General features: G+C 35.7%; 1 protein-coding gene across 8 annotated transcripts in view; it reads right to left on the reverse strand.

The window, feature by feature from the left end:
* CEP57L1 (centrosomal protein 57 like 1) overlaps positions 1 to 13,201 on the reverse strand; it is a 116,059-nt gene that overhangs the window by 14,695 nt on the left and 88,163 nt on the right. For 7 of the 8 annotated variants that reach the window (XM_060419507.1, XM_060419509.1, XM_042253332.2 and 4 more), the window contains 3 exons: positions 9,147 to 9,312; positions 7,410 to 7,589; positions 3,160 to 3,281 (listed from right to left, as the gene is read on the reverse strand). In XM_060419507.1, the coding sequence (XP_060275490.1) occupies positions 3,160 to 3,281; positions 7,410 to 7,589; positions 9,147 to 9,312 (468 nt within the window). Of the gene's footprint in view, positions 1 to 3,159; positions 3,282 to 7,409; positions 7,590 to 9,146; positions 9,313 to 13,201 lie in introns of those variants that run through there. The other variant, XM_042253333.2, reaches the window with a different exon arrangement.

Genomic DNA, 13,201 nt, shown 5'->3' on the forward strand with positions numbered 1-13,201 from the left:
CTGCCAGGAAAAATATCAATAACCTTAGATATGCAAATGATACCACCCTTATGGCAGAAAGTGAAGAACTAAAGAGCCTCTTGATGAAGGTGAAAGAGGAGAGTGAAAAAGCTGGCTTAAAATGCAACATTCAAAACACTAAGATCATGGCATCTGGTCCCATCACTTCACAGCAAATAGATGGGGAAAAAGTGGAAACAGTTGACAGATTTTATTTTCCTGGGCTCCAAAATCACTGCAATGGTGACTACAGCCATGAAATTAAAAGACACTTGCTCCTTGGAAGAAAAGTTATGACCAACCTACAGAGAGCATATTAAAAAGCAAAGACTTTATTTTGCCAATAAAGGTCTGTCTAGTCAAAGCTATGGTTTTTCCAATAGTCATGTATGTATGTGAGAATTGGACTATAAAGAGTTGAGCACCGAAGAATTGATGCTTTTGAACTGTGGTGTTGGAGAAGACTCTTGAGAGTCCCTTGGATGGCAAGGAGATCCAACCAGTCCATCCTAAAGAAGATCAGTCCTGGGTGTTCATTGGAAGCACTGATGCTGAGGCTGAAACTCCAATACTTTGGCCACCTTATGCGAAGAGTTGACTAATTGGAAAAGACCTTGATGCTGGGAGGGATTGGGGGAAGGAGAAGGGGACGACAGAGGATGAGATGGCTGGATGACATCACTGACTCGATGGACATGAGTTTGAGCAAGCTTTGGGGAGTTGGTGATGGACATGAAAGCCTGGTGTGCTGCGATTCATGGGGTCACAAAGAGTCAGACACGACTGAGAGACTGAACTGAACTGAACTGTGATTTCTTTTATCCTGCAAAATGCCTCTTCATAACTTTGCCCATTTTCCTACCACTGCTTTGTATTTTTTGTATCTTGCTTAAGAAATCTCTCTTAACTCCGAGGTCATAAAGGCATTATTCTGTATTTTCTTCTAAAAATTCCAAAGTTAACATATATCTTTAATCCATCTGGAATTTATTTTTGTGTATGATGTGAGGTACAGATCCAATTTTTTTCTTTTTCTCTCACATAGATAATCAATTTCCCCCAAACATTTACTGAAGTCTAGCATTTCAACAATGTTATGCAATGGCATCCTTGTTTTATATTGACTTTCCATATAAGTGGGTCTGACTATACCCTAATCCTTTATTCTTGCTGTCAGTCCATAAAAATATCAATCTAATTTTGATAGTATCAATACGTCATAGGGCAAGACCTCATCTTATTCTTCTTCAGAATAGCTTGGCTACTTTTGGACCTTTCCTTTTCATATGAGTTTTAGAATCAAGTTTTCTAGTTCCTTGAGAAACCTATTAAATACTTGGCCCATTAAAATTCAGTATTGACTGGTACTTTTACCCATTTTCAACATAAAGCAAAGATCTTAGAACACTTAAACTGTATTTATCAGTTCTAATTTATAAGTTACTATTCTCATTAATTTCAATCCTTTATATATATTTAAATATATAAAATAAAACATAATTATTGCTGTTATATATTTATTTACCTATATATTTACCATCTTCATTGTTCCTCATTCCTTCCTGCATCTCTGATCTTCCATCTAAGATACTCTTCCTTCTGTCTGAATGATACCTTCAGTGTTTCCTTTAGAATGTATCTCCTAGTAACAAACTACCTCAGATTTGGTCAGTCTTAAAATGTATTCACTTCACCTTTATTTCTGATGGATATTTTCACCAGGCATTGGACTCTACATTGACAGTTATTTTCTTTTAATATCTTAATTATAATCAGTTTGTTTTATTCCAGATTCAGTATTTTCTATTGAGAAGTCAGCTGTCAATTTAATTGTTGTCCTTTTCAACAAATCCCTTTTATTTTCCCCAGCAGCTTTTAGGATTTTATTCTTGTCTTATTATTTTTTATTTCTTTTTGTTTTTCCTGCTTTGGTTTTATAGGGTTTCTTAAATCTATGGTGTGATTATTTTTTTAGTCAATTTTTTAAACTTTCCAGCCATTATATCTTCAAATATTGTTTCTGTCCTATTCCCTCTCTTTTCCTTTTGGAATTCCAATCACACATAAATTTGACCTCACTCTAACTTATGTCTCTTGCTCGCTTTTCTAAACTTACCATTGTTTTGTCTCTTCATTGATCTGGATGGTTTCATCTTCTAATTCACTAATTCTCTCTTCTGATCTACTGTTAGATGCACCATTAAGTTCTCAATTCCATTTACTGTATTTCTTACAATATTGTAATTTTTATTTGGTTCCTTCTCAAATCTACTCTGCCATTTTATGGTTTCTAATGTTCTGCTGAAAATTTTGATCCTATTTTCTATCTTCTTGATTATAGCAAGTGTAATTATTTTAAAGTTTGTATCTTCTAGAGCCAGGATCTAGCTGGAGCTAACTTGTGAGAGTGTTTATATATAGTCTGTTATGTATGCTATTTCTTTTGATAGTGTTTTATCTCCTTCTGCCTGGTTATCTTTCATTGCAAAGTTTCTCACTGTGTAGAAGAAAGGTTTATAGAAATAATTTGAGGACCCTGGAAACACTAGCCATCAAGGATCACTTTAATCCAATTTCAGGGACTAAGATTTTCTAGATTACTCTGATAATCTAGAGCTGAGCTGTAATCTGTCTTATTTTCCTTCTTGTTCATCGTTACAAAGCATTCAGAGCACAGAATATTTACCAGGGTTCCTACCCTTGGCAGATCTTGAACTCTAACTTCTTTAGCCCCATCATGATGGTTTTCAAAAGCACTATTTAGCCTTTCAACTGACTCTTCTGGAATCAAAAATGTCCTAAAACGGAAGGGACCCAAAACCAACCACTCTGGAGGTCAACTTCTTTGGATTTAAGTATGCACACATACTTCTGAATTGGTGACCTTTCATCACCTGGTTAACTCTCCACCAATTCTGTGTATTTTCTTTTATTTCTTTCTTTCTCCCTCCCTCCCTTCCCTCTTTTCTTTTTTAATATTCTGTCCAGTGTTTGTGTTTTCTCTATAGAAAAGTTGGTTCAAATGACTTAGTGTGCATCACTAACTAGAAATTTCCTACATACAGCTTTATATCCTATTTAAATTACAATATGACAATTTTCCCATGACATTAAATATTCTTCAAAAACATATTATATTACTATAGAAAATATAGTCACCTGTTGTTCTAGGATCATATTCTTCTCTCGTTCTACATTGAGAACCATTCTCTTTGTATATTCTAGTTGCTTCTCTAGGAGGATGCAGCGAGACTGGGCTGAGCTTAACTGCATACTTATATCTATGAAAAAGAAAAAGTAATAATGAATCATATCAGATAGTTATCACAAGAAACGTATTATATGAATTTAATTAAAAGTCAGAAGTTCAAAACTTCTTTACTTCTGAATAATGACTCTCCCAAAATTATTAACATAAAATTTGTGAATATCTCATTAATTATATATAACTAATTTAACATTGACTCATAAAGACCCAGAGAGTATACTTCTGAAAGGGAAGGACGTCAGTGACTTGGGATCACAAAAACTTGACTATTCCTGGGAAAGAACACCATCTGGAAAACAGAGGACCTAACAGAACATTTCATACAAAGATGGGCACAATAAAGGACAGAATGGTAAGGACAGAAGAAGAAGATGTTAAGAAGAGGTAGCAAGAATACACAGAAGAACTATACAAAAAAGATCTTCATGACCTAGATAACCATGATGGTGTGATCACTCACCTAGATCCAGACATCCTGGAATGCAAGGTCAAGTGGGCCTTAGGAAGCATCACTACGAACAAAGCTAGTGGAGGTGATGGAATTCCAGCTGAGCTATTTCAAATCCTAAAACATGATGCTGTGAAAGTGCTGCACTCAATATGACAGCAAGTTTGGAAAACTCAGCAGGGGCCACTGGAAAAGGTCAGTTTTCATTCCAATCCCCCAAAAAGGGCAATGTCAAAGAATGCTCAAACTAACCGCACAATTGTACTCATCTCACACACTAACAAAATAATGCTCAAAATTCTCTAAGTGAGGCTTCAACAGTATGTGAACCGTGAACTTCCAGTTGTTCAAGCTGGATTTAGAAAATGCAGAGGAACCAGAGATCAAATTACCAACATCCACTGGATCATCGAAAAAGCAAGAGAGTTCCAGAAAAACATCTACTTCTGCTTTATTGACTATACCAAAGCTTTGACTGTGTGGATCACAACAAACTGTGGAAAATTCTGAAGAGATGGGAATACTAGACCATCTGACCTGCCTCCTCAGAAATCTGTATGCAGGTCAAGAAGCAACAATTAGAACTGGACATGGAACAACAGACTGGTTCCAAATAAGGAAAGGAGTATGTCAAGACTGTATATGGTTACCCTGTTTATTTAACTTATATGCAGAGTACATCATGAAAAATGTTGGACTGGATGAAGCATAAGCTGAAAGCAAGACTGCCAGGAAAAATATCAATAACCTCAGATATGCAAATGACACCACCTTTATGGCAGAGAGTGAAGAGGAACTAAACAGCCTCTTGATAAAAGTGAAAGAGGAAAGTGAAAAAATAGGCTTAAAACTCAGCATTCAGAAAACTAAAATCATGGCATCTGGTTCCATCACTTCATGGCAAATAGATGGAGAAACATGAAAACAGTGAGATACTTTATTTTTCTGGGCTCCAAAATCACTGCAGATAGTGATTGCAGCCCTGAAATTAAAAGACGCTTACTCCTTGGAAGGAAAGTTATGGCTAGCCTAGACAGCATATTAAAAAGCAGAGATGTTACTTTGCCAGCAAAGGTCCATCTAGTCAAAGCTATGGTTTTTCCAGTGGTCATGTATGAATGTGAGAGCTGGACTATAAAGAAAGCTGAGCACTGAAGAACTGATGCTTTTGAACTGTGGTGTTGGAGAAGACTCTTGAGAGTTCCCTGGACAGCAAGGAAATCCAACCAGTCCATCCTAAAGGAAATCGATCCTGAATATCATTGGAAGAACTGATGCTGAGGCTTAGCTTCAATACTTTGGCCACCTGTTGCGTGGGAAAGATTGAGGGCAGAAGGAGAATGGGGCGACAGAGGATGAGATGGTTGGATGGCATCATTGACTCTATGGACATGAGTTTGAGTAAGTTCTGGGAGTTGGTGATGGAGGGGATAGCCTGGCGTGCTGCAGTCCATGGGGTCACAAAGAGTCGGACACAACTGAGCGACTGAACTGACTGAAAAGTCTCTTCCCTAATAATACATTTCTTCTCTTTCCGAAAACTCAGATATATGCATTCTACCATTTCCATTTTCCTTATTTCTCAACTACTGATCACATAGTTAATTCTGTAGGAAGTAAGCAACCTCATTCTAATTCTTTACCTTCCTTGGCTATTTATTCTACTTTTGTTCAGTTACCTCAGGACTTTTTTTTTTTCTCCTCATTTCTTCTATTTTTAAGTCAAAACACAAACTTGAACCTTGTTTATGAGGGTGATATAGTGTAACAGGGGGGAAAAAAGCCACAGTTTTGAAGTGAACTTTATAGAACTTATGTTCTAAATCTCTAAAACTTGTGTCCAGAAGTCCTTTTCCTAATTTCCTTAGAAACCACCTACCTGTCCACTTCTTCCAATTAATCTTTTAAGCTATTTTTATTGTTTTATTTTTATATTGTTTAATTACTAGCATTGCTTTGTATTTTCAAATCTTTAAAAAAACTAGTAAAAATAGGAAGCATTTTAATTATATTGCAGGCTAATAATATGATATGATAATAATATATAATATTTGATATGATAATTATTGCCTTTCCCAAAGAAAGGCAATGCCAAAGAATGCTCAAACTACCACACGATTACACTCATCTCACACGCTAGAAAAGTAATGCTTAAAATTCTCCAAGCCAGGCTTCAACAATACGTGAACCGTGAACTTCCAGATGTTCAGGCTGGTTTTAGAAAAGGCAGAGGAACCAGAAATCAAATTGCCAACATCTGCTGGATCATGGAAAAAGCAAGAGAGTTCCAGAAAAACATCTATTTCTGCTTTATTGACTATGCCAAAGCCTTTGACTGTGTGGATCACAAGAAACTGTGGAAAATTCTGAAAGAGATAAGAATACCAGACCACCTGACCTGCCTCTTCAGAAATCTGTATGCAGGTCAGGAAGCAACAGTTAGAACTGGACATGGAACAACAGACTGGTTCCAAATCGGAAAAGGAGTACATCAAGGCTGTATATTGTCACCCTGTTTATTTAACTTATATGCAGAGTACATCATGAAAAATGTTGGACTGGATGAAGCACAAGCTGGAAGCAAGACTGTCGGGAGAAATATCAATAACCTCAGATATGCAGATGACACCACCGTTATGGCAGAAAGTGAAGAAGAACTAAAGAGCCTCTTGATGAAAGTGAAAGAGGAGAGTGAAAAAGTTGGCTTAAAGCTCAACATTCAAAAAACAAAGATCATGGCATCTGGTCCCATCACTTCATGGCAAATAGATGAGGAAACAGTGGAACAGTGGCTGATTTTATTTTTCTGGGCTCCAAAATCACTGCAAATGGTGATTGTAGCCATGAAATTAAAAGACACTTGCTCTTTGGAAGAAAAGTGATGACCAACCTATAGACAGCATATTAAAAGCAGAGACATTACTTTGCCAACATAGGTCCATCTAGTCAAGGCTATGGTTTTTCCAGTGGTCATGTATGGATGTGAGAGTTGGACTATAAAGAAAGCTGAGTGCAGAAGAACTGATGCTTTTGAACTGTGGTGTTGGAGAAGGCTCTTGAGAGTCCCTTGGACTGCAAGGAGATCCAACCAGTCCATCCTAAAGGAGATCAGTCCTGGGTGTTCACTGGAGAGACTGATGTTGAAGTTGAAACTCCAATACTTTGGACACCTGATGCGAAAAGCTAACTGATTGGAGAAGACTCTGATGCTGGGAACGATTGAGGGCAGGAGGAGAAGGGGACGACAGAGGATGAGATGGTTGGATGGCATCACCGACTCAATGGGCATGGGTTTGGGTGGACTCCAAGAGTTGGTAATGGACAAGGAAGCCTAGCATGCTGTAGTTCATGGGGCCGCAGAGTCGGGCACGACTGAGCAACTGAACTCAACTGAATAATACATGAATTTTGTTTGTACTCTGAAAATATTATAATTCCTAAATACAACTTGCCTAAAAACTTAATTTTTCTTTTAATCTCAATAATTTATGAACTGGGATAACAGATAATATACAGGCAAGTTTAAAAGTATATCCATTTAGTGCAAATATCAAAACATCTGAGAACAAGCCCACAAGGTGTGAACGCATATAAGAACAAGATATTGAGTAAACCTTCTTAGACTGGGCTTTTTATATTCAAGTTGTAAACTTTGGTAACCTCTTCCTTCTGAGAATTATTGAATTTTCTTACCTTTTTTCTGCTTTATCAGTTCCTCGTGTGCCAGATTTCTTTCACTTGTTTCATTCTCCAAAGCCTTTTTATATTGTGCCGCTTCTCTGGAAAGAATGTTCAGGTTATCTTCAGCTTGTGTTCTCTCTAACTCTAAACGATGAATCTTTTCCTGAAGAGTTTTTAATGCTAAAATAAGAGCTGTTGAAAAAATTGTCTTGATATTTTAAGTGAGAATTTTTGAGCACTTATAATCATAGCAGCATATAAAAGTGAGCAGTATATTTTTGTTACTTAAGTTAAAAAAAAGTAATTTATATTCCTCATGAAAAAGAAAAATGACTAAAATTCTAAAAAGGAACAAATTCTAACATGTCTTATAAAAATAAAATATTTATGATTATATTTAGTAGTTTTCTAAGTTTGAGATGTGAGAAAGCTAATAATCACATTTTAATTTAACAAGGCAAATATGTTCAAAACATATGCAAAAATATATACATGTATATATATGTGTGTGTGTGTGTATAGAGAGAGGGAGAGAGTGGGAGAGACAGGAGTATGGGAGGAAGGGAAGAAGTGGGTGAAGAAGGCAGGAAGAGAGGGAGCATGGGAGAAAGGAAAAGAAGTTTGAGGCATACAAGTCTGAGCATGGATAAGGAAAATTAAAATATGCTGTTCACTAATTACCAAGGAAATTTAGGTTTAAAGTTAAAAATTGTTCTCAGTTCTTGATGTATTCAGTTTCAGTCAAATCACAAACATTTATTGTTTCTTTGTCCAAGATATAATGTTAATTATTAGGACATATGAGGTAGAACATTGCTTCTTCCATCAAGAAAAAATTACAATCTAGTGGTTTAACTGATGTCAGGCTTGAAAGATTGTGATACACATGTACTACTATGATTATTATTCAGATACATTAATATCTTCATAATTCAGGTAAGCTCGAGTTATAAAATTTTCAAATATTATCTTATATGTTCTCAGTTACAACCTCAAATTATAAAACTATAGATGAATGGAATATAAATAAATGTTCAAGATTAACTTTCATATAGTTCCTATCCAACTAGAAAGATGTTTGAGATTATTGTTTGATTTGGATTAATATTTCTTATAGTTGCTTTGTCCACAAAGCTATAGTCTATTTATAATGGCAACCACTATTATAAAAGATTAAAAAACATGGCTATCAGCATCTTAGAAAGTAATGTGTATGGTACCGGTATGCCTGGAATCATAAATGTTTTTCTAATTCAATTTTAAGATTCTCTTAAACTTATATTTTAAAAGTTATAATACTTGTATCTTGTATTTACTCCAGTGAACTGGATTCATGAAGAATTTTCAAGGGTAATTTTGGGTATATGCAATTTCTGAATTTAATCCTTGAATAAGATTAAAATCAACTTAATTCTTTAATATTCTAACCATCTTATTCTTTAGAAGGATTCTCCAAATCTGACCTTTTATTCTTCAGAATATTTTCCTAGTTTTAGTGACATTTTAAAGATAAATTTGCAATATGTGCCTAGCTGGTTATATTAATCTTCATCTTATAGCAAAGAAGCCAAAATAAAAAATGTTAAGTAACTTAAATTTACAGAAACTTTAAGCAACAGAGTAAAAATTAGCATTTTACTAAGATTAGTTAAATACACAATCATCTTATTTTCTACATAAAAATGAAAAGTTTTATATAACATGCTTCCTAATTTCCCTAATTTAAAATATGATTTTTATTAGCATTACCTTGGCTATTTGGACTATGAAGCATTTTAGAAGATGTAACTTCTAAGTTCACAGAGTAGTGAGTCTGAGATGATTCATCACTCTGAGTGACTGATGGAACACACACTCTTTCTGGAGGTTTAAGATAGCTTCCGACTATACTGTGCATTAATTCAGAATCCATTCTCTGTAGAGAATAAAGGAAAGACATAGTATAGCATCATTTTTTTCCTATGTGAATAACAAAGATATCAGAAAAAATTCAGGTGGAACTTTTAACATAACTATATAGTCATATACTGTGGAATTGTGTCTTTATAAAGTTTATTCTCACAAGTTCAACCATAATAAGTTCACCAGTAAAAGAAAAAAATGACAATTTACTCTATAAACAGTATAGACAATTCTGCCTGATTCTCAGAGTATATGCTCTGAAGTGAGCATTACATGAGTGGTATGAATTTCCTGGTTTCTCACTTGATTGTAAGATCATCATCTGAGCACTCCTCTACAAAGTTTGACTCTAGCATTCAAACATAAAGTACATATTCTAAGAGACAACATAGCTTTGAAACAGAAGCCACTCATATAATATGATTCTCTAGACTCCAATATGACTTCCTAAGGTATTTTTAAGGGTAATTTTGGATATATCAATTTCTGTATCTAAGCCTTGAATTCTACAACCCTATTTAATGCACTAGCATTCTAAGCAGCTAGTTTAGGATTCCAAATCTAAAAATCTAAAAGAGCTTTATCTTGCCATTTTGAGTTTTTTTTTGTATGTTTGTTGGAGAGCCATTTTAAGTATCTTAGCAGGTAATTTGTACAGTTTCCTAAGTCATTTTCTTTTTCTTTCTGTAATTTAAATATTTTAGAAATTTATTATACTTAATTGATTATAGTCAATGTTAATTAATAACCACACTGAAGCAGAAAATTGTTTATATACAAAACAATTCACCAGCACAATTTTTAAAAATAAAGTTGCTTTAAAATGTAATTTAGAATTTCTTTATATAAATTAATCTACTTTAATTTTTGAGAATTGCAAATTTTCATTGATTTCACTACCTTCCCAATTCACAAGGCAAGGGAAGACACTTCCGTGACTGTGTTTCCTGTGATGGCAGGAAACATACTTCACTCAACAGGGTTTTCTGCTTAGCCACTGCCATGGTGTGTTGTCTTCAAGGACATTCTTCATCAGTCTAGATTAGAGGTTAGATAGCCTAGGAAGCTTTGCCAGAATACTTGATGCTCTTAAATCTTGAAAGGCAATCATTTTTTTTATTGTTATCAGCACTGGCTACCATTTACTAAACATGTCTCTGTCTCTCTGGGTTCTTGCTCCTCAGACACTGTCTGCTCCCCACGGGAAACTGTATCTATCTAAACTGTTGTTCCTTCAAAAAATAAGAGAGCAAAGTTAGGTAGAGCACCAAAGGGCAGATGTTCTGAACATGACTGTACATCTTCAGAGAGAGGGATGTGTTTAAAGCTATCCAAAGAACCTTGGAGTTACTCAAGATACTCGATTTAGTTTTCAGCTCCTGTTGAGTCTCTCCAATAATGAAAAGAATAAAATGTTGGATTAATCACTATACACTGAAGTCCTTGGGAAGAGTGTCTGCTTCCTCAGTCCCAAATATGGTATTATTTTACTAGATGAATTTTTGCATGAATTAAAAAACAATTTCAAATTCAAAGGTTTTAATGTATATGAAATGATTACTCAGAAGATACCAATAAATTAAAAATTAGACCAAAGTTTATTTAAATTAAGTGTGTAAACACATCTGAAAGTAGGCATAAGCAGAATAAAAACCCACTAGGTTATGATGAAAAGAAAAAGGCAACAATAAATGAGAGACAAGAGCCATGAGTTTTCACTGTACTAGGGGTTCCAGCTTAAGCCTTATAACCTAGTCCTATATTGTAAGCGAGTGCTTAAAAATTGTTGTTCAGTTGCTAAGTCATGTTTGACTCTTTGCAACCTTCTGGACTACAGCATGCCAGGCTCTTCTGTCTTACAGTATCTCCCTGAGTTTGCTCAAATTCATGTCCATTGAGTCAGTGATGCTATCTAATCATCTCATCCTCTGCCACCTCCTTCTCCTTTTGCCTTCAATCTTTCCTAGTATCAGGGTCTTTTGCAATGAGTCAGTTCTTCACATCAGGTGGCCAAAGTATTGGAGCTTCAGCTTCAGCATCAGTCCTTCCGATGAATATTCAGGGTTGATTTCTTTAGAACTGACTGGTTTGATCTCCTTGTTGTCCAAGGGACTCTCAAGAGTCTTTCCCAGCACCACAATTTGAAAGAATCAATTCTTCAGCGCTCAGCCTTCTTTATGGTCCAACTCTCAGATCTGTAAATGACTCTGGAAAAACCACAGTTTAGAACATATAGACTTTTGTCAGCAAAGTGATACCTCTGCTTTTTAATATGCTATATAGGTTTGTCATAGTTTTCCTTCCAAGGAGCAAGAGTCTTTTAATTTTAATGGCTGCAATCACCGTCTGTGGTGATTTTGGAGCTCAATAAAACCTGTCACTGCTTCCACTTTTTCCCCTCTTCTATTTGCCATGAAGTGATGGGACTAGATGCCATGATCTTAAGGTTGTTTGAATGTTGAGTTTCAAGCCAGCTTTTTCACTCTCCTCTTTTCATCAAGAGACTCTTTAGTTCCTCTTCGCTTTCTGCCATTAGAGTGTTATCATCTGCATATCTGAGGTTGTTGATATTTCTTCCGGCAATTTTAAATTCCAGCTTGTGATTCATCCAGCCTGGCATTTCACTGATGTAGTCTGCACAGAAGTTGAATAAGCAGGGTGACAATGTGCAGCCTTGTCGTACTCCTTTCCCAATTTGGAATCAGTCAGTTGCTCTATGTCCAGTTTTAACTGTTGTGTTTTGACCTATATACAGATTTCTCAGGAGGCAGGTAAGATGGTCTGGTACTTCCTTCTCTTTAAGAATTTTCCACAGTTTGCTGTGATCCACACACTTAAAGGTTTAAGCATATTCAATGAAGCAGAAGTAGATGGTTTTTCTGGAACTCCCTTGCTTTCTCCATGATTCAACAAAATGTTGGCAATTTGATCTCTGGTTCCTCTGCTTTTTCTTAATCCAGCTTGAACATCTGGAAGTTCTCAGTTCATGTACTATTGAAGCCTAGCTTGAAGGATTTTGAGCATAATCTTGCTAGTATAGGAAAATAGTGCAATTGTATGGCAGTTAGAACATTTTTTGGCATTGCTCTTCTTTGGGATTGGAATGAAAATTGACCTTTTCCAATCCTGTGGCCACTGCTGTTTTCCAAATTTTCTGGCATACTGAGTGCCGCACTTTAATAGCATCTTCTTTGAGGATTTGAAATAGTTCAGCTGAAATTCCATCACCTGCACTCACTTTGTTTGTAGTAATGCTTCCTAAGGCCCATTTGACTTCACACTCCAGGATATCTGGCTCTATATGAGTGACCATGCCATCATGGTTATCCAGGTAATTAAGACATTTTTTGTACAATTGTTTTGTGTATTCTTGCTATCTCTTCTTAATCTCTTCTGCTTCATTTAGGTCCTTACCGTTTCTGTCGTTTATTGTGCTCATCCTTACATGAAATGTTCCCTTGATATCTCCAATTTTCTTGAATAGATCTCTGGTCTTTCCCATTCTATTGTTTTCCTCTATTTCTTTGCATTGTTCATTTAAGATTCTCTGGAACTCTGCATTCAGTTGGGTATATCTTTCCCTTTCTCCCTTGTCTTTTGCTTCTCTTCTTTTCCTCAGCTATTTGTAAAGCCTCCTCCTCCAACCACTCTGTCTCTGTGCCTTTCTTTTTCTTGGGGATGGTTTTGGTCACCACCTCCTATATAATATTATGAACCTCTGTCCATAGTTTTTCAGGTACTCTGTCTACCAGATATAATCCCTTGAATCTATTTGTTATCTCCACTGTAATCATAAGGGATTTGATTTAGGTCATACCTTAATGGCCTAGTGGTTTTCCCTACTTTCTTCCATTTAAGTCTGAATTTTGCAATAAGAAGTTCATGATCTGAGCCAGTCAGCT

Source organism: Ovis aries, chromosome 8, assembly GCF_016772045.2.
Source record: "Ovis aries strain OAR_USU_Benz2616 breed Rambouillet chromosome 8, ARS-UI_Ramb_v3.0, whole genome shotgun sequence".
NCBI lineage: Eukaryota > Metazoa > Chordata > Mammalia > Artiodactyla > Bovidae > Ovis > Ovis aries.